The 22,461-nt window shown below is 41.2% G+C and overlaps 1 protein-coding gene and 1 non-coding gene across 5 annotated transcripts in view; both read left to right on the plus strand.

Moving 5' to 3' along the window:
- RALGPS2 (Ral GEF with PH domain and SH3 binding motif 2) overlaps nt 1-22,461 on the plus strand; it is a 123,596-nt gene that overhangs the window by 86,778 nt on the left and 14,357 nt on the right. For 3 of the 4 annotated variants that reach the window (XM_077928240.1, XM_028732353.2, XM_028732354.2), the window contains 8 exons: nt 2,885-3,022; nt 4,021-4,111; nt 4,676-4,743; nt 6,860-6,995; nt 7,964-8,115; nt 12,332-12,386; nt 19,012-19,089; nt 20,448-20,553. In XM_077928240.1, coding sequence (XP_077784366.1) covers nt 2,885-3,022; nt 4,021-4,111; nt 4,676-4,743; nt 6,860-6,995; nt 7,964-8,115; nt 12,332-12,386; nt 19,012-19,089; nt 20,448-20,553 — 824 coding nt within the window. The remainder of the gene's footprint in view (nt 1-2,884; nt 3,023-4,020; nt 4,112-4,675; nt 4,744-6,859; nt 6,996-7,963; nt 8,116-12,331; nt 12,387-19,011; nt 19,090-20,447; nt 20,554-22,461) is intronic. The other variant, XM_028732356.2, reaches the window with a different exon arrangement.
- On the plus strand, nt 4,986-5,059 carry TRNAK-CUU (transfer RNA lysine (anticodon CUU)). The gene has a single exon. It is a non-coding gene; the product is annotated as a tRNA-Lys (tRNA).

The following is a 22,461-nucleotide window of genomic DNA, read 5'->3' on the forward strand; positions in this document are numbered from 1 at the left end:
TGTGAACGTTGCATACATGGAGAAATATGTTGGAAGGGAGAGAGCTGGACTTTTCATTAGTACTATAAGAAAGAGTCACATGCCAGTTAACAGTTTTACAGTATTTTGAGAGGAAAATAAAACACTTAAGTCTTAATTTTGATTAATAGCAACTATCTTAGTGTTTTATTCTAAATATCTTATGTAGGCAAGGTAAACAATTGCATGAACTTCATGCTAGAAACCTGCAAAACTTACACATGTAATTTAAATTAATTTTGCCATTGAACTTACCTACATTGGCTGCCATCATTCTGCCAAATCTTTAAACTCAACAATCAGACAGAGATAATGAACAAATTCAAGGCACCCCACCATGTCTCAAAGGTGCAACGTTTTCTGTATAACTACAGTACTTGAATACTTCAAAAGCTTAAAGTTCTGCAAGTACAATTTATGAAGATTGTGGTTATTTAGAATCAACGCAAATCAGAGCAGTTTTTAATTATCTGTAGCAAGCATTTATTTTTACAGTATGGCATATAATAACTCTCAGAATGTAGAAGAGCAGAGCAAACCTTATTTTTAAGTACTTTAGTTCCCCAAGTTAACTTAGATGTAAGCAAACTCGCCAAGTCACCATAGATGCATTTCTAAGAATAATTACTTTAATTCAGAGAGGAGTAAAACTAAAGCCTGACTTCATGTTGGACTGGCAGTATACAATTGCAGCATTGTAGTCAGGCAGTGAGGGCTGGTGACGCTTTGTTTATCCAACCAATCTAGTTCGAAATTTTCCTAGGAGACCTTTTGATATAAGGTTAGCGCTTTGGAAGAACATTATTGTAACATTGAAGCCTTGGAAGAATATTTCAGGGCAAAGGGTCAGTTCAAGAAGATCACTTCTGGCAAGATCAAGTGGCGTTCAAATCTGTCAGTTTTGGTTCTTTCCCTGTCTCATTTTTTCAATCAGCTCAATAGATTTCTGCATCACTTTGTGATTATTTTAAAGTATTCACAAAACTTCTCAAGCATATAGTGCACAGTTATCCTAATATGCACATTTTTGTTTGCAGTTTTGCCTAACAATACATAGTTTTATAGATTTTTTTTCTAACATGCATTTTTTTGTTATTTTCACTAAAATTTGCATTTTATTTACATTCCCCTAATATACACATCAAGGGACGCGGGTGGCGCTGTGGGTTAAACCACAGAGCCTAGGATTTGCTGATCAGAAGGTCGGAGGTTCAAATCCCCGCGACGGGGTGAGCTCCCGTTGCTCGGTCCCTGTTCCTGCCAACCTAGCAGTTCGAAAGCATGTCAAAGTGCAAGTAGATAAATAGGTACCGCTCCGGTGGGAAGGTAAAGGGCGTTTCCGTGCGCTGCTCTGGTTTCGCCAGAAGCAGCTTAGTCATGCTGGCCACATGACCCAGAAAAACTGTCTGCGGACAAACGCCAGCTCCCTCAGCCTGTAAAGCGAGATGAGCGCCGCAACCCCAGAGTCGGTCACAACTGGACCTAATGGTCAGGGGTCCCCTTTACCTTTAATATACACGTCACATTTTTGTTTGTTTGAGAAATTCATTGTAAAATTCAAATTCAAGTGCAAATTAGGTAGCTTTGCTTTAAAATGCAAACCAAACCACATGATCAACCATCAAACCCAATTCTTTGCTACTTGATAATCAGGGAAGGAGTTTTGCTTCTTGATAATCAGCTCATTCTCTGAAATTCAGAATATTACTGACATCCCTTGTAGGTTGGGGTTAAGTATGTGACATTCTTTCCTCTCTCTCTGGCATCACTTTTTTGCTTAGAGACAAACTTAATACAGTGGTACCTCTGGATACGAACGGAATCCATTCGAGCCCCGTTCGCATCCTGAAGTAAACGTAAGACGCGTCTGTGCATGCACGGGTCGCGTTTCGCCGCTTCCATGCATGCATGTGATCTCATTTTGAGTGTCTGCGCATGCGCGAGTGGCAAAACCAGGAAGTAACACACTCTGTTACTTGCGGGTTGCTGCGGAGCACAACCCAAAAATACTTAACTTGAAGCTACTTCAACCCGAGGTATGACTGTAACATTATCTAATTCATTGAATTAACTCTGTGCTACAGTAGGGCTGTTTTTGCCAAATTGTCCTTCAAAAACGTCTTACATAGGATTTTTAAAGTCCATGTACAATTGCTCATGGCAATTTCAGAATATTATAAAACATTTCAGAATGTTATTATAGACTAAGATATAAAGTATTTTACTCAGTTCTGTGACTTCTTGACCATGTGCTATTATTTGTAAGAACTCAGCTTCCTCTAAATATAACAGCTTTAAATTTTACTCCATGACTACATAACAAGACCTAAAAACATGACTGTGGTTTATCTAGAAAGTTAAACAAAAACAAAACCTGGATGTAGAAAATACTATTGATTTAAAAATAAGGTTGAAGGGAAAAGAAATGCCCATTAACCAAATACTTTTAACTTGTTGATTTGTAAACATGCTTTTAAATATGTGAAACCTTATAGCCTAGTAACAGCATTCAGTTTTCAGATATGGCAAAGCTACATGTTCCTCATATCTTCAGTGCCTTGTCACTTGTTCTCCAGCTTAAAGCACAACTGAAAGGATATGCTTCTGATTATGGATTATATCCAACACTGGACACACCGAGTTGTGTTTACGCAATGGGACTTTCCCTCTCTTTCCCTTGCACACCCTTAAAATCTGCTCTGGGGGGTCCTCCAGCACAAGCGGTGGAGAAGTGGAAAGTTCTGTTGTGCAACGGAAAATCAGCTGCGCCTCTGAAACAGCAGCATTGGATATAATGCTAAACATTTTGGATTTTGTTGACCAAGACAAAAAAATCTTTTTTTGTGTGTGATCTTCTGTTGTCCAGGTATTTATCTCTCAGATTTGACATACATTGACTCGGCATACCCATCGACAGGGAGTATTTTGGAAAATGAGCAGAGATCAAACTTGATGAATAACATACTCAGAATAATTTCAGACTTACAGCAGTCATGTGAATATGGTAAGTTGCTATGCATTCATACTGCAGCATTGTAATTAATCACTGAATAAGGTTCTCTGAATATAAAATCCATTAATTCTAATCACCTATTTTCTGGGGTCAGCTACCCATCAAATGCAAGAGTTCCCTCCTAACGGAGCATAACACTCACAAGGCAAGTTTTACCCAACTCTGGGGACATTTGGAGTGGCAGAGCCAACACCTCTTCCAAAGCCCTACTGGCTCTGGTTAATTACAGCAGAATGTGGAGAGAGGAATAGTCTTTTTTCCCCTTTCCCGTGGCAGTTCTAGGGTGGTGCAAGAGAAGGACCCAGATCAGGACCCTCACCTGTCCAATGGATCCTTGACTGACCTCACTCCACCTCACCCTCACAATGTCCCATTTCAAAGCCTTGCACTTGTTTACTGCTGGTGGCACAGTACCTCCAAAATAACCTGAGCCTTCTGTGGGTGGAGCAGGGGCTTCCATGGTAGTGGAGGAAAGTAGAGGCAGGTGAAAGGACACCTAGAGCACAGATCAGGTGTTAGGCATGCTTCCTTAGTTGTAATAGTAGTTTACCAAGTATATTATTATATACTTAAGTGATGTTTGAAAATCTGTTTGTTTATGCGGACCTTTGGGACAGAATGTTTGAATTCCACCCTTAGTTTTGCTGCAGTAGACTAATCTGGCTACCCCTCTAGGAGTTAGTACCACAACAGAATAACATCCATTGTCCATTATAGTGTGTTTTTCCATACACTTGTGCGGTTAATCTACAGTTCCCTGCTTTTGTTTGCATTTGTTTTATCTTTTTGAAGGATGGCATAACGTATTTTGTTGCCCAGAAATTAATGGGGTGTGAGAAGCATGAGGTGTTAATTGCGTATTTTAAGGAAGTAATAAGATGTAGTGCATCTATGGGATGGGATAAGCAATTAAAAAAAACAAACATGTGCAAAAGTCAGCTCTTGATAAAGGATACCAAAATGCTGATTACAATTTGCTTGCTGTCTAGATATTCCTGTGTTGCCTCATGTTCAAAAATACTTGAATTCTGTTCAGTATATAGAAGAACTTCAGAAGTTTGTGGAAGATGACAATTATAAGTAAGTATAAAATCGTGTAAATTAGAATATAACAATTGTTTTTGCTTTTAAAGCTAAGTAATATTTCGTAAAGGTAAAGGACCCCTGACAGTTAAGTCCAGTCACAGACAACTCTGGGGTTGCGGTGCTCATCTCACTTTACAGGCCTAGGGAGCCAGCGTTTGTCCACAGACAGTTTTCCCGGGTCATGTGGCCAGCATGACTAAGCCGCTTTTGGTATTTCATAAAGAACAAGAAATGAAGGCAAGAGCAATCCCTTAGTTTGCAATTTTTGGGAGCTCCTTGAATTGTAGTCTGCCTTGCATCTCCCTTCATTGTAATTTAAAGATAAGCCATAGGTAGCAACCAAAGTCTTCAAATAATTATCCATGGGAAAATGACTTAAGTTAGTCCCAACTAACTTACATGTTTCAATTGTTTAATAAAAGTATTTCTAACCCATTTTCCCTCTAAATAGACCCCAGGGTGGTGTATAGCATATGAATACATGAAAAAGCATTGTCTACCGGTTCCCACCTATATTGCCTTATAAGCAAACCTTTTTGTGGTTGTTTCTAAATGCAGGCTTTCATTAAAGATTGAACCCGGAACAAGCACCCCACGTTCTGCTGCATCTCGTGAAGATTTAGTAGGTAAATGTTTACCAGACAACAATAAAGTTTAAATATTTTTTAACGTTTCTTTGTTTCTAAACTTGTCTGTTGAAGGTGTTAAAACAGAGTCAAAGATGTCCTGAAGAATATACACTGGCCCAATGCTTTTAAAGTCTTGCAACTATTATACAGTGGTAGCTGGTTTCAGCTGTTCAGTGATAACTTAAACACTGGAGGTACTTCTTGTTTCTTAATAAGAATAAAACTTAAAATTGCAACTTACCTGGGATAGCTCAGTTGGTAGAGCGTGAGACTCTTAATCTCAAGGTTGTGGGTTTGAGCCCCATGTTGGGTAAAACATTCCTGCATTGCAGGCATTTGGACTAGATGACCATCGTGGTCGCTTCCAGCTCTATAATACTATGGTAAAAGATAAAGGGACCCCTGACCGTTAGGTCCAGTCGCGGACGACTCTGGGGTTGCGGCGCTCATCTCGCTTTACTGGCCGAGAGAGCTGGCGTACATGTTATGTGGCCAGCATGACTAAGCTGCTTCTGGCGAACCAAAGCAGCGCACAGAAACGCCGTTTACCTTCCCGCCAGAGTGGTACCTATTTATCTACTTGCACTTGACGTGCTTTCGAACTGCTAGGTTGGCAGGAGCAGGGACCGAGCAACAACGAGCTCACCCCGTCACAGGGATTCGAACCGCCGACCTTCCGATCAGCAAGCCCTAGGCTCTGTGGTTTAACCCACAGCGCCACCCGCGTATACTATGAACTGTGATTAAAAACTACATACTAACCAAACACTAAAAACATGTTTACAACATTTAACAAATGCCAACAAATTACTTGAACACATCTATTTTAAAGGTGGTATCAGTGGCTGCTTTTCATTTGTGTGTATTTTGAGAAGGATGTTCTTGTGGACTTCCATTATTCGGTAAAAAGCAATGAGCATTCTAAGGAGCTCTTGCTGTGTTCTTTTTAAAAAATGGAGTTGAGGTAGTCAGGAGACAGATTTAGGGATAGAGAGCTGCTGTGTTTAGAGCTTAGGAGAGAATTTTTCTAGGAATTCATTTCCAACTTTTTACAAATCCCTCCATCTGAATATTCTTTCTCTAGAAGTGAGTCAGTAATAACATAAAATACCCATACCTAATAGTGTGTGCATTTTCTGTGTCTGGAGAATAAGGCATTTTGTACATTTCAGGAGACATTTTCCATATTTGGAGAATCTTCAGATTGCAGGAATATCTCCCAATATTACTATTAAGGATGTCCACATACCATACAGACATATGACATAGGCCAATTACTGAAATATCTCTTACATCTCCATAGTATCAGCTAAAAGAATGTGTTAAGCATGCCAATTTTCACATGCGTTAGTTCTCTAGTTTTCACAAACCTATTTCCTTGTCTGACTTCAGTTTGAGGATACTAGTTACCAAAGGCTTAATATGTTCATGCCAGGGCCAAATATTTTGATATTTCAACAACATTTGGTGTGTTTTTAAAATAAATAAATGAATACCAGTAGGAGCCAGTAGGAGAACACTTCAATCTCCCAGGACATTCAGTACAGGATCTCAAAGCAGCTGTCTTATTACAAAAGAATCTCAGAAACAGACTTGAAAGAGAAGTTGCTGAATTACAACTTATCACTAAACTGAAAACCATGGAGAGACCTGATCTTAATAGAGATATTGGATTCTTGTCTCATTACATATGCTAAAGCTATTTTTGGTCATCTGTAGGACTGTAGTTTCCTGTAGGACTAATTGCAGTCGTTAACAGTCGCCCGCAGGTTTATTATACCCATTAAATCAATCACCCATCTCCTACCACCCTCCTGAGAAAAACCCCACCCCACCCTCCCACTATATATAAGGGTCTGGTGACTTCTGTTTCAGTGTATCTGAAGAAGTCTGCATGCACACGAAAGCTTATACCAAGAACAAACTTAGTTGGTCTCTAAGATGCTACTGGACATTTTTTAAATATATTTAAATAAATATTTGTTATATAAGAATCCATTCATGTATTTTTTAAATTATCAACTCTAGTTTGGGCATAGAAATTGGGGAGTCATAAGTGTGATAAGTATTTGTCGTGTTCACCTAAAATTTGCTCTCTCTTTCTTTTTTCCAGGTCCTGAAGTGGGAGTTTCGCCGCAAAGTGTTCGAAAAAATGCTACAGCTGAAGGAGCATTGCTACCACCGACTCCTCCATCCCCAAGGAATCTGATGCCACACGGGCATAGAAAATGTCACAGTTTAGGATACAAGTTAGCATTTGATTTGAAATTCAGCTTAGATGCTGTGTGTTGTTGACATAATCCCCGTATGTTAGCCCTTTTATCCCATGAGCCCCAATCTTATTACTTAAAGAATGATTTGTCTTGGTACCTTTTTGTCGTTTTGTTTTAGCATCTAGCGGCCTGCTTTGCATGTATCATTAAAGCCATGGCGTAAAATAAGCCAGGACACCATGAATGAGCAGTGTGCAGTTGATTTTTTTCCACAGGCCTGTTTTAGGTTCATTAAGGTGGAGCTAGCTCGCCACCAGCCACATATGGAAGGCTACCAGGGATTCATAAAGTCTCCCGCTTTTGCAACCTGTGTGGGCCTGGTGTCGTATCAGATTCCTGGCAGCCATAGTACATAACTGGTGGCTGTGCTTGGCCAGTTGGACCACAGTTTGTGCAGTCTTCTCTGTAGGAATCCTACTGCCATTTGAAATATCCCTTTGTGCCTCCTGAGCTGATCTAATGCAAATTAGCACTTATTTATTAATCACCTCAAAAACTTATGAAAACACCATTACACAGGGAGGGTTGCTTTACATTTACTTTTGAAACGGCTCCCAAATTTTCTAGTGTTAATGGCAAAATCTACACATAGCACCATGAATTGTGAATGGTGCATGTACCAGGGAGCCAGTCCTTTATTGCTAGCGTTGTTGCAGGGAAAATGCAGTCATTTTAAAAAGAAGGTGTGGTAAATCACTGTGTAGTTATTTTGCCACTTAAACATTCATACTTTTTGTGTCCATGTTCAAAATGCGTGAATCCCCTCTGCAATAGATCCCTGTCGTACACGCTTGGTGTACTCTTTTGTTTATATAATTGCCATGCTGACTTGGATTGTTATCGTGGGGAACTAGAACATGAGTACTAGAAAATGTATTACCTTGATACGTAAAATGTGTTATGTCCTAAAGTAGTTGTTTTTATCTCCTTTGTTCTTTTTGTAGTTTTATTCATAAAACGAACACAGCAGAGTTCAAAAGCGCAACATTCCCCAATGCAGGACCAAGGCATCTGTTAGATGACAGTGTCATGGAGCCACATGCCCCATCCAGGGGACAGGCAGAGAGCTCCACTCTTTCTAGTGGAATTTCAATAGGTAAGATGTTAAGCCTACTGAGCAGTGAAAGGTATTTCTAGGCTTGTATCCAAAAGTATTAGAGGGATCATTTTTTATGGTACTGGAACAGTTCCACATAAGGCTTTTTTTACCCTAAGAAAAGGATGAACTCTGAAAAAGCTTCAATATAAAATGTTAATAATGTGTTTCTTACTAATAAATTTTATAATCTGGAACCTGAGTTCACGGCTCTCCGCAAACCCCCATCAGTTGACTCGCCAATATCTGGTCTAGTGACCAACTCCCTTCCCAAAGATGGAAATACCCAAGTGAAAGTGCTTCTGAGAGCACTGAATTTTGCTTTGCTCACAAGACAGCAGCTCTGGCCACACATGCATCCTGTTTGGTCTTGGTCTTCTCTGGACTGCCCCTCTTATGGTGGATGGCATGCTTGATGACCCTTGATGAATGCACCCCCAATTTTACTTTGCAGCCAATTGTTACCTGTCCCATATGTGATGTTACATATGATGTCAGTTGTGGAGCCAATGGTCATGGTTTGGGAAAAACTGCATTGTGGGTCCAATTCACACCCCTGTTGGGCTTGATTTTGCATATGAGTCAGAGGTCCCCATGGTTGCTCTCACAGGCTTTGCAAATTTGCATCTCTCCAGTTCTGTCAGTGTAATTAATAACAGCTGGCTCTATAATAGTCATAACATTGCTGTGTGTCAGTTGATCTATCCTCAGCGCCAAATCCAGTACCAAGCATTGATACTGCTGCTGGCGCTGTGGTCTAAACCACTGAGCCTCTTGGGCTTGCCAATCGGAACGTCGGTGGTTCGAATCCCTGTGATGAAGTGAGCTCCCATTGCTCTGTCCCAGCTCCTGCCAACCTAGCAATTTGAAAGCATGCCAGTGCAAGTAGATATATAGGTACCGCTGCAGCGGGAAGGTAAACGGCGTTTCCATGTGCTCTGGCACTCATCGCGGTCCTTCGTGCACCAGTAGCGGTTTAGTCATGTTGGCCACATGACCCGGAAAACACTGGACAAACGCCGGCTCCCTCGGCCTGAAAGCAAGATGAGCCCATAGTCGCTTTTGACTGGACTTAACTGTCCAGGGGTCCCTTACCTTTTACCTTTACTGCTGCCTCTGTACTGATAGTGTCTGTGGTGTTTCATGCTGTTCTCAGGGTTCCATTAGTATCAGGAAAGACCCTGGACGTGAGGCACCAACCAAAGAAAATAAGATCTAAACGGTTGCCTTCATCCTTCCTTGCTGAACTGAAGAAGAGTATAGAATAAGAGACTTAAAACTTTCTCGTCTCCTGAATGCCTCCCTCCCTACTCAGCCAGTACCTGCTGTTCTGCCAAGGACCTTCCCTCTTCTGGTATTAGAGAATATGTGGCAGCTGTTTCAGAATTCTGCTCCAGGTTGCTAATGACACTCTGCTAGTTACTATTTTTTATATACAACTGGGGGCTTATTCACACGTTCTCTCATCCTGCTGCTTCCCCCCAGGAAAAGCTGCTCTTTAGCGCTCAATTGGAGCAAATGGTAATTTGGGTTTTCCCTGAGAAAGGAGCAGGGCAAGGGTAAAACCACTTGGAACTGTGCCTAGAAAACACAGGTCAAGCAGAAGACCACTCGGACTCATGCTTTCTAGGCACGGAACAAACAGAAGTGTGGGCAAGCCCTTGCTTATCTGTTTCAGAAGAAGTCCTCTGTGCAATATCTCTTTGAGGAAAGCACCGTTGTGACCTAAGTAGGCCTTCTTTTTATTTTAACTTTGCAGTTCACGCTCCACTACAGTGTAGCTCCTTTTGGCGTCATGAACATATCACAGAAATATGTTATGTTTAATTGCTTTGGATATAATTATTTCATCATTTTTTCTATTATCAGAAATCATACGTTGTTTGGCACTAAATAAATGCAGTACTTGTAAACATTCATAAACAATATTTATGTTGCCTTAAATTGGGGGTTAACCATCATTTATCATAACCATTTCACCCTTTGTTCACATCCTGCCTGTCATCGCATCGCATTTCTATTTCTGTTGTAACCTTGCCCAGACCAATTGACGGCCAAACCACAATCTGCGCTCATATGTACTCCTACTGGTCACAGTGTTTTTAGAAAAATAATCTGATTTTTTTTGTTCTCTCTAACTTGAAGCTTTTTAGAAGCGTCATGAGTAAGAATCTGCATGTATCACCATTTTTACCCCTTTGTAACAAAGACTTCATTTATAGTTTTTGAATGCACAAATCCCTGAGATGTATTAGAAATTGCATGAAAAATGCAGGTTCTGTCTGGGCTGGAAGATACTTACGAGTTGTTTTGAGTGCAAGCTGAATTATTCAGACAGATTTAGGGGAAACACTTCAATCCACAATTGCAGTGTCATAATGATTTGCCTCTCTCATTGCTCAGAATTATATTCAGTTCCTATACTGGCTTCATTTCCATTCCCATATTCAGCATGGCTCCATTGTCTTAATCTTTAAAGCCTTCAGTGACCATTTATTTCTCTGCCTTCATATCCCCATATGCCAATGAGCTTCACTCCTCCACCTTAGCTAAACAGGGGCCTCCTGCTCCTTTCAATAAGCCCATACTTTCTCCCTTCCTGCTTTTAAGTCTAGGGTTGTGTGGTTGCAAACATTCCATCAGTGCAAGCTTATCTGCTTGTCCCAATGGAACAATCTTCCTTTTCCTTTCTCCATGCACTATTCTTGGGGTTCACCCAGCACACACACACCCCCGAGCCAATTTGGAAGGCGGAGGGGAGAGGGAAGCCCTTTTGCATGGACTTCCACTAGTGCAACCAGTGAGTTGAATCTAGCCCTGTGTGTATCTTTCCTTCACCTTTTCCTTCAAATTCCTCCAAGCTTACCAATACCATCTTTTTAGGAAAGCCTTAACCCCTCATCCCTACCCATTGCTTAAACTTTTCTTTTAGCACTCTTGCCGCCACTTCATGCTGTTTTCTTGTGTTGCCTCACCCGTTCATTTAACGACAAGATTGCAAATGCGTCAGCCACATCTCAGCATAGGGACTTACCCTTTTGTTACTCCATGAAGTTCAATGCACACTAATAATAAAGTGCATATCTGTTTTGGCCTTCAGTTACATGTTCATACATTTATTTTCTACCCTTAAAATATATTTTTTTTCTGGGTGGGCTTACACAGCTTAAGAATAAAATTTAACTCCCTCTGAATTCAGAGATACCTATCTCTTCAGGGAGTGTGTTTAGAATTGTGGCCTTTTGTTTGAAAATAAGAACCTATATCTCCTTGGCTTTGATGGTCACATAGTAATGTTGCTTTGCTATCTTTTTTTTTAAATCTTTTTTTTTGCCACTGTGCAGGACAAACATGAGTTGTTGCATACATTTTTGGAGCCATAATTCACTGGGATCCAAAAAGACTTTAAAGCCCTTAGTGGGGTTCTGAGTGGTGAAAGTGCAAGATACACATTTATTTAACACACACACATATTTTCCTTTCTGTGCAATAGAAATTTGGCTTGGTTTAAAAATCATAATAAAATTCTGTAATTGAACTTTTGTGGTATTCACCTGGCATTAGAACCACAGGGCATGTATTTTCAACATGCATGTACCTGAAAGTAAGCCATTTAATTCTTTTTACTACTATCTCCTCCCCCTTTGTACAAGAATTAAAAGAATCCAAATTTTCTCTCTTTTTTCAAATATAATTTTATTGATTTTCAAATTTTAACTATTGTATAATACCATAACATAACAACCATTATATCATTTGCTCTGCCGAGCATCCAATTTTTTCCTCTGGGAAAGGGCAAGAAGCTTTAGCCATATGTGATGTTGCCCCCCCCCCTTCTGATTTTCAAATAAAAGACTGGGTAGGTTTTATTTTAATAAAGCATAATCAGAATTAATCCAGCAAGGGACACTCACTTTATTTTGCCTTTAGTGCTTCAATTTCTAACAAGATTGACAGCAGCATTTTGTAAAAATGAACTATATTAGAAGAGCAGCAGCAAGAATACACAACTGTACTTCTTTTCCCAAGTGTTATGAACCTGCATCTTCCATTTCCTCTGCTTTATACTATTTATCTTTATCTTCTAACACACAAATCGACTCAAATAATATATATATTTTTAAACAGTACTTCATTATGGACAATTCCATTATGATTGGCAAATAAATCATAGAATGAGAGGATTATTTAGTTTAAACTCTTATTCTGATTTTAGGTAGCAGTGATGGTTCTGAGCTGAGTGAAGAGACTTCATGGCCAGCATTTGAAAGGTAAGAGAAGCCACTATATCTCTGTTTTGTTCAAATGCTTCACAGATCACAGTTCTTCTGCGTTTCCATGTAGAAGAATATGTGCAAAATACGCATGGAATGTGTGCTCATCCCTAAGTAGTTGTTTTTTAGTCAGGGAGCTCTTTTGAGGTTCCATGCTTTTCCTACGTGAAATAGAACAGACTAGCATGTGAAGCAATCTTAACTATATCACATGACAATATATTTCAGTGGTATGGTGTCACTGGACTTTTGCTTCAAGAGAATTCTGTCTAACATCTGTGCCTGGTCAGGCTAGCTGCCACTCCCAGTTGGAAAACTGTTAACATCTATTGCGTTATGGTTCAGTGCTGGAACCCATGGGTAAAACAGCAAGGCAAGCTAGTTGAAGGCTACTGGACCACAGACAGCTCCAAGTGAGCAACCTTTCCAAGATCTTTTATGTCTCTATCTACAGACTGCCACCTCCAGGTCCCTCCCCTTTGAGAAAACCTTAAAAGGCCAGCCCTCTGGCATGAAAGTGGGCACTCCTCCTTTGTTCCTTAGCCTTCTTTTTATGCTGCCAGGTATCTAGTTCTGGCTCAGGGAAGGGTGTCAGTTGAGATCCTGACTCTGGCCCTAATGGCTCTGGTAGTCTGGGAGGTTCCTCTATGAGTTCTTGGCCAATACCTCAGATGCAGTGCTCTTCCTATCTTTTGCAATCACCCAGACCCAGCTCTCCATCTGGTGCCCCTGCAGCCTCCAATTCTGTGTCTAGATCATTGCTGGATCATGCCAAAAGCAGCATCCAGAACTGAGAGACAGCTCTCAATTCCTTCATAGCCTGAAGCCTAGATTCGTCCCCTAGAGTGCTAGCAGCCCTGCAGTGCTTCCTGGAATGGCAAATAGGCTTTCAAGCCCAATATCACATGTTGAGTGTTGTCTGCCCCTTGGATATACATTGTCCTCTTCTACAAGAACCTTCTGTAACTCTTCACATTTAATTGCATAGCTTCAACATTACTTAGACTTGGGAGAAGGTGGTGCAATCATGGTCAGGAAGCTAGTAAGTTGGAAAATACAAGGTCCAACAGGAACCAGGATCTTGAACTGGAGGCTTTCATTCTATGTTCCACTGTGGCAGCTCCTAAGGGAACTGCTCTTACTAGTCTTAGCTGTACTGCAGTACTGCTATTGTGGATGTCCGGAAGGTGGTAGTGCTATTCATAAGGAGCCAATCAATAACTTCTGGCCCCCAAAAACTGTGGCCTGTTCATACACTGCTTTTCTCCTCTGAACCACGTGACTGCATTCAGGCCACCAACCTTGATAGTTAATATTTCTGCATGGTGACTTACAGGCAGCAGTTGATTTATGAGATCCCAGCTAAACATCAGGAAGAACATTCTGTCAGTAAGAGCTATTTGACAGTGGAACAGACTCCCACAAGAGGTGGTGATGTCTCTTTCCTTGGAGGTTTTTAAGCAGAGGTTGGATGGCCATCTGTTATGTATGGTCTAGTTGAGATTTGGACTAGATGACCCAACTCTATGATTCTATAAGATCACGATGCTTTGTGCCCTTCACATTTCTCATATTGGAATAAACTCCCTATTGCATGAGAAACATTTTTGCCCAAGTAATACCCTATGTATCTATCAGTTGCCTGGCCATTCTTGCAGCTAAGGGACTTTCTGACCAGTTCTGAAAGTTGCACTGAAGAATTGGCCTGTACTAAGTCCTTTAATATCAAAAGCAGCTTCCAAGTTGGAAGTGCTTCAAAGGTATCTGCAAGTCTTGTCAATGTGATTTATCCAAAACGTTATGTTCTATTTGCACAATTCTACCTTGCCTATGAAAATGATACAGTATTTATAAGTATATCATGGTGTTGCAGTCCCACCAAATGACATCTGAGACAGGAGCAATTGATAGCTTACCCCATTGCGGGTGGCGCTGTGGTCTAAACCACAGAGCCTAGGTCTTGCCAATCAGAAGGTCGGCAGTTCGAATCCCTGCGATGGTGTGAGCTCCTGTTGTTCGGTCCCAGCTCCTGCCAACCTAGCAGTTCGAAAGCACATCAAAGTGCAAGTAGATAAATAGGTACCATTCCGGTGGGAAGGTAAACGGCATTTCCATACACTTCTCTGGTTCGCCAGAAGTGGCTTAGTCATGCTGGCCACATGACCCAGAAGCTGTCTGCGGACAAATGCCAACTCCCTCGGCTAGTAAAGCAAGATGAGCGCCACAACCCCAGAGTTGTCTGTGACTGGACATAACGGTCAGGGGTCCCTTTACCTTTACCTTTACCAAGGTGAAAAGAGGTCATTTCCTCTTTTTTGACACTAAGCTGTGATTGATGCTTAGTGTGACACACTTAGGACAGGATGGCTTTTCCCCTGAAGCCACTGAGAGGCTGGCAAAACAAAAATAGGTTCGAGGAATGGACTTCTTATACAGTGGTGCCTCGCAAGACGAAATTAATTCGTTCCGCAAGTTTATTCTTCTTGCGAGTTTTTCATCTTGCGAAGCACGGTTTCCCATAGGAATGCATTGAAAATCAATTAATGCGTTCCTAGGGAAACCGCCTGCCAGGCTGGCGGTGCGGAGAAGGGCTTTTCTCCCCACCGCAAGCCTTCAGGACAGGTACGGGAACAGAGGGGAAGGCGCGCAGCGCTTTCCCTCTGTTCCCGGGGCTTGCGTGGGAGGAGGGTTTTTCCTCCCCACCGCCAACATTCAGAACAGCATTCTGAATGTTGGCGGTGGGAAGGCAAACCCTCCTCCCACCCCAAGTCTTCAGGAAAGCCATCCGAAGCCCGGCGGCGGGAGAAGGTGTCCCCGCCCCCCGCCCCCCCCGCCCGGCATCGGAGCTTCGTTCCAATGGCAGGCGGCGGGAGAAGGTGTCCCTGCCCCCCCGCCCGGCATCGGAGCTTCGTTCCAATGGCGGGCGGCGGGAGAAGGTGTCCCCGCCCCCCCTGCCCGGCATCGGAGCTTCCTTCCGATGGCGGGCGGCGGGAGGAGGTGTCCCCGCCCCCGCCCGGCATCGGAGCTTCGTTCCGATGGCAGGCAGCGGGAGGACGCGTTCCCGCCCCCCCGCCCGCCATCGGAGCTTCGTTCCGATGGCGGGCGGCGGGAGAAGGTGTCCCCGCCCCGCCGCCCGCCATCGGAGCTTCGTTCCAATGGCAGGCGGCGGGAGGATGTGTCCCCGCCCCCCGCCCGGCATCGGAGCTTCGTTCCGATGGCGGGAGGAGGTGTCCCCGCCCCCCCCCCCGCCCGGCATCGGAGCTTCGTTCCAATGGCGGGCGGCGGGAGGAGGTCCGAGGACAGTGGGGAAGACACGCTGCGCTTCCCCGCTGTCCCGGAGATTTCCCTATGGGCTTTCGTCTTACGAAGCAAGCCCATAGGGAAATTCGTTTTGCGAAGCGCCTCCAAAACGGAAAACCCTTTCGTCTAGCGGGTTTTCCGTCTTGCAAGGCGTTCGTCTTGCGGGGTACCACTGTATCACTGGTCATCAACATCTCTTCTGGGAGCTAGGAGTCATTGAGAACACCTGCTTTATGAGACCTATGAGACCCATGGGAAAGTGCACATGAAACTAGTGAAACACATGAAACACTTGAAAAAATTTTTATTGAAAAGCAGTACAAAATATTTGAAATATTTAAAAAATATTTAGAATTGAATAATTAAAAATATTTGAAACACAGCACATAAGTTATTATTTGTGAAATTGCAGTGTCACTAAGGCACATTGCTTTATTTTAGTGACATTCCCTTGCACTCAACATATATTTTAAAATGTGCAAAAGTGTGACGTTTGCCTTGTGCTCTGCCACACCCAGGTATATATAAAGCAGGTACCTTGCCAGAGGCACAAGCCCAAGGGCAGAGCCTGTAAAATACTACAGATCTTTGTTGTTTAGTCGTGTCCGATTCTTTGTGACCCCCTGGACCAGAGCACGCCAGGCACTCCTGTCTTCCACTGCCTCCTGCAGTTTGGTCAAACTCATGCTGGTAGCTTCGAGAACACTGTCCCACCATCTCGTCCTCTGTTGTCCCCTTCTCCTTGTGCCCTCCATCTTTCCCAACATCAGGGTCTTTTCCAGGGAGTCTTCTCTTCTCACGAGGTGGCCAAAGTCTTGGAGTGTTGATATTGGTATACAGATCTAGCAAGAACCAAAGAACCACACAATAGTAGCTCTTTGCTTAAAGAGTGAGACTATGTGGTTCTTTGCTTTGTGGAGGACATTGAAAGTACAGTATATCTGTGTCAAAACTATTATTGTCATCCCGTCCCATCCTCTCCCCCCCCCCCCAGTTTTAATTAAAATAAATAAATAATTTTTGAATCCTTTGAGAGTAACCAACAGGCAGGCCATATCATGGTGTGGTTGTGAAAGTGTATGTGCATTTTTATTTAATTTTACTAAATTTTATTATGCTAATTAGTAAATTTTATGTTTCTTCCTTTTCCACTACAATGGACAATAATAACCCAGATGTTTTGATAAAGAAACTATTACAGGAACATCCCATTCTAAGCAAAGTAGATCAGACCATCATTCTGAGTTAAAAGCGGGTCCTTTTGAATATGCTTGTTGCATATTTGGATCATATTATGCTGCTGTGGGAATGTCTAAATGAAGAGGTGTTGCAGTTGTGCTAGCCAAGGGTGGTATTACATATTACTCAGAATAGACCCATTTATTTTCAGTGTTCCAAGATTGGAAGAGTCCTTGAAGGTAGATTTATTTTTGTCAGGGGGTCCTGTGAGGATAAACAATTGACTCTGGCTTCTGAATTGTGTGAAACAGTCTATATATTTTTAGCCAAAACAATAAAGAAATTGTTTCAGTGTTAGGAACTTTACTCACCAGTTTTCCAAATGTAATCACTTCATTTTAACTTCCGAGGATTTAGCATCCTCTCTGCAGCCTCTCGATGTGGGTTACAAAATTTCTCTCAGAATACTCTCATCTCTTCTTATTAGATAAAATTTCTCCCTAATTTGTATATTCAATTCTGCTCATATTTCTTTGCAAAGTGCTATTACAAAAACTGCTGGTGTAATTTAGATTTTTTTTTTTATTTCATAAAATGTATACACCACTTGATTGTAAAAAAACAAACAAACCTCAAAGTGGTTTACAAAAATAGAGCTTTCGGTGTCATCGGCCCAGTCCTATGGAATACTCCACTAAATGACTGCTGAAAACCTTTCTCTTCTAGCATCCTTATATAGGCAATTAAGAACACATCTTTCCATAATGGAGTAGATGGTCTCCAATTTTATTTTATTTTTATGTGTTTTTATTATACATAGTTTTTATTGTAAACTTCTTTGATGTTTTTATGATCTAGTGATATATAAATATTATTAATAAAATATGCTGCCTTATGCTACCATCTCTAGACTCTTGTATTAATTTACAAGAACCTTAGCAACTTGAGTCCACTTGACTCCTAATACACTTGCCCAGTCATTGAAAATATTTGGAGGAGTCTCTATTAGTAGTTCCCCAATGGCTCAGATAGATTCATAGCTCATATCAATCAAGAACCAGGCATTCAGTACTGTGGGTCCAATTCTGTGGAACTCTCTCCTACCCAGATTACTCAGGCCCCCTCCCTGTCAAACTCTTCACATTTCGTGAAGACTTTTTATTTATTCATTTAAGCAAGCATTTTAAGTGAGTTTTTCTGATTTTTAAATGATTTTATGCCGTATCCCAATTGTACACCACTTGGAAACTTGGATATTAAGCCATTTATACATTACAGAAATGGATGCCCCTCTTGGCTGGTGTTAAATCATCAACCATTTCAGTTGTTGATAAATACTGTTTATTAACCAAAGGTTGTAAAATAATTAGTGAATATTTAAGATAGTAAGTATTGAAGTTGTATCCAAATGAAATTTATGGATCTGGTTGTATTTTTACCATTTTAATCAGCTGTATTGCTCTTGGGAATTGTGCTTTTCTTTTTAAGCTCTGAAGTTGTTTAAAAGTAAAAGGTGCCATTACTTGAAACGATGTAAGCTCAGCCTTGCGTTTGATATTCATTGAAAATACTGCATCTTGTGATACAAGCAATTATGTAAATAAATATAAACATTTAGGAAATAAACTAATAATTACACATAAAAATAACACTAATTTATCCGGAGGGCTTATCCACACTTGCCTTTTGCCCTGCTCTTTCCAGGCACAAGTCCATGCTTAAAAGCTCTGTGTCTGGGTGTGTGTGTGTGTGTGTGTGTGTGTGTGTGTGTGTGTGTGTTGCATACTTTCCTTGCAAGAACTAGGCAAAACTTGAGGTATTATTCTCCGGGTATTTTTCTGCAAAATTGTAGTAATGGCTTCTCATAATACGTTTTAAGTGTTTAGCAATGTAGAGTTCTGTTCTGCCTTTTTAAAAAGATAAGTTTTAAAGCAGCTTTTCTGATTCTCAGTGGGTGCTCATATTAAGAACACATGTCCAAATAAGAAAGTTATTTTTTCTCAATGAAGTATGCTGTTGGTCACAGAACGAGATGTAGTAGCAATGTGGCAGAAAGGGAGCCTGTTTGCAGTGTTCTGACAAATGATAATGACTGTGAATTTAAAAATGTGTAATACATACAATTTATAATGGAATTCAACAGGAACAGATTATACCATTCTCTTGGTCCGGTGACAAGAATGGCACGAAATGGCTATCGAGGCCACATGAAGGGCAGCAGGTACCAGCCCCTTGTGTTCAGGGGTCAGACTTTTTCCTCTGGTGTTGGTGACTTGGTTGATATTGAAGTGGGTGCAATCTGACACACCTGATCTTTCTGGCTTCCTTGGGCAAATCATGTCAGTGAACTTTCCCTTTAAAAATAGGTCTTCCCTCTTTTGTGTCTTAATCATATCTTTATAGAATGTGGCTGGCTTGTTCTGATCTGCAAATTTCATTTCTTAAAGTATTGCACTATTACCTGGAAAAGCCTAGATGTGTTTTTAAAGTATTATGTTGAAAGTAATTGGGGTGGCAAGAATGATGTTGGTACCTAAGCGCCTTAATATCCAAAATACTTTCTTGAAATTTTTGCATTGGTGCCCTTCCCCCGTCTGAGTCATATATTTTAATAAATTGCATGAACATCAGTTATTGGCTTCAACCCATTCTGAATGGCATTTTATGCAAAACTGCTTGGAAGCTTCCATACACGTCCAGCTGTTTTACATTCCTAATTAAACTTCTTTCTCTATAACACTGTGGCCATCCAAGAAACCTAGCTCAAACAACTATAAAAATCAAGCATCACCTGGAGTTAAGATACGCATTGGATGCCTTGCCAAAACTGGTGGACTCTTGACAGGTTCAGGTTGTTAGATCTGTCAAGTTTACACTTGACAAACAGATGAAGAGTGAATGGAAGAATTTTTCCAAGATGCTTCAGAAATTCTCAGACTGTCTCTAGAGAGCCGATGGCTGTGCCCACATAAACTGCTTGGCATGCACTCAGACACACACAGTTGCATCAGTCACATTTGTCCTCTTGAAAGCTGGTCAGCTGTTCACTACAAGCCATGTAGAAACAGATTAAATTAACTGCTCTGGGTCAAGCTTTCTGCTTCCATGCTTCTTCTGTCACTGTTTTCAAACACATTGATGTGGTATTGTGCATGTATTTAGCTCTTGCTTTTTTCAGTTTCTGCAACTCGGAATCTTAACAAATCGCCTTTCTACCAGGTCTGAATAATTAAAAATCACACGTGTGAGATGAGTGGGGTTTGGGTTTTTTAAATGAAATTGAATCTGAACATTTTGCTGTTTCGGATTTATTGTAGTTGTAATATGTCTATCCGTAATGTTGAAAGTTATTTTTATTTAAGATTAATTTGCTGAACTGGAGGGCATGTTACTTGTGCTTCTGGGGGAAACATCCATTGAAGCAGCCAAAAGTCATAGCCAATGACTTTTTCCACAGTGAAATCCAATAAATGACATGGCAACATTAACACAGATGTTAATTTCAAGTTAAATCATGCTTGGAGAACTGCTATTGGGATATTTTGTGTATTCCCGTCTTTTACTCATTCTTTTTTATAGTTCTGCAGAGTCTGAGGATTTAGCTGTTCATTTGTATCCAGGAGCTGTTACTATTCAAGGCGTTCTCAGAAGGAAGACTGTATTGAAAGAAGGCAAAAAACCGACAGTAAGACATTGAATGAATTGTTTAAAATGTTTCTCAGGTCCTTTTAGCAGTCAGTTGGTTGAAAGACAGGATAGAAATAAATCAAATAAATTTGTGGCATCGCAACTCCCAGCCAAGTCAAATGATTCCTGGATGCTGCCTTGCCCTTGCCACTGCTGCATTCTTGAAGTAGTGCAGGGGTAGACAACCCATAATGAGCAGTTATGAACTCATTTGCACACATCCTTTGTCTAGGCAAGGAGTTACTGAGCACAGAACAGGGTCTCTTTACCCCGTTTTCTTGTTTTGGGCTGCATTCATTTAGAGGTAATCTGTCAGGGATCACATGTGGACGTGGCCAGAGTCAAAACTGGGCGAGGTTATGTTATCTCTTCTTTCTTTTTTCCTCTCTTATTCTCTTGCTCTTTCTCCCTGCCTTAACAGGGAGGATCCCTCTTGCAAGACTCCTGAGCTGTTCACTTGCAGAGGGGAGAGCTTTTGATATTAAGCTGAGAGATGCCCACCCCTGTTGTAGTGAAGGAATGGGTTTCTGTGCAGTCAGTTTAAAACTGACTCAACCCCCCCCCCCTTCTTCTTTCTCCAAGAGAGCACTCTAAAATGCATAAAACTTGAGCTGTTGAGCAAATGCATAACAAGGACACAGCTGCATAAAGAAACTCTCTCCTTTATCAGTCACGGCAAGGGATGACCCTGACAGTACCAGTAGAACAGAGAAGACACGTCTGTGCCTTTTCTTATGTCCTGACCACAAAGACCACAGACCCAGTCTGGGAAGAGCGCCAGAGTGTGTTCTCGGAGACGGTGACCTCTTGCTCCAAGATAAGAGTAGGAACAGGAAGATCCTTTTATGGTCAGAAGTACAGGAAGGAAGATCCTTTTATGGTCAGAAGTATAGGAAGGAATACCCTTTTATGGTTAAGAATACCAGAGCAGGAACATATGTGATGTCAACCTGCGTACATAGGCTGACGTGGTTGGATTCCTAGGGAAGGAGGGAGAGGGTGCCTGGAGGATATATATATACTGTATGAAATTTCTCATTTCTTTGGACTTGCTGTGGATTAATCACGCAAGTGCCTTCTGCTATCCGGAGAGCAGAATAAACTCTTTCTTTGAACCAACCTCGGTGTCATTTGACTTCCTTCCTCCCGTCTAGGAGCAACGCAGACCCAATCGGTGAACTCCAATAAGGCTACATTTCTAGTAGTTACCACCACCCTAGGGACCCCCCATTCCATCAGGTCCAGTTGTTGCAGGTCTTAGGAGAAGCCGCTACTATGGAGAAAAACATCTCCGCATTTATTGAATCAGCTCTCATGACTGAAAACCAAAGCTGGCAATAATAAATATAACTGTTTAGTCATTTTAAATAGGGATGCAAAAGCAAAATTCTTAGAATTTCAAACATGTTACCATGGAGGCTACTGTGACAACCTTTGAAATCACCAAAACATTTATATCTATACTTGCTCTAAATTTAGATAAAGAATAGGTTTCTTTTTTGCTTAATGATTCTTGCATACCTTTACCTTTTTTTTTACTAACATGTTGGTGCTATCTTGTTTAATTTGGGCGGTCAGTATTTGGTTGCATCCGCGCTTCTCAAATTAAGTAACAATTTTTTAAGGAAATGCATAAGTACATTTTGCCTCCAGGCCAGTTTTACTTGATTAGAACATTGTATGGATTGTAACGTGACAATAAAGATAAAAAGGAAGCATGAGGGGACTTGCTGAAAAAGAGCATGGTGACTTGTGTTTCCCTCCATAAATCTTGGTGCTTCTGCCGGGCATTAGTGTGGAAACCCAGCTTTTGGAAAGGAAGTTCTCTTCTTTTCTTTTCTTTTAATTTTTATTTTTATTAATTTCAATTCATTACACAGACATTCAAACAACAGAGAAAAAAGAA

Source organism: Podarcis muralis, chromosome 5, assembly GCF_964188315.1.
Source record: "Podarcis muralis chromosome 5, rPodMur119.hap1.1, whole genome shotgun sequence".
Lineage (NCBI taxonomy): Eukaryota > Metazoa > Chordata > Lepidosauria > Squamata > Lacertidae > Podarcis > Podarcis muralis.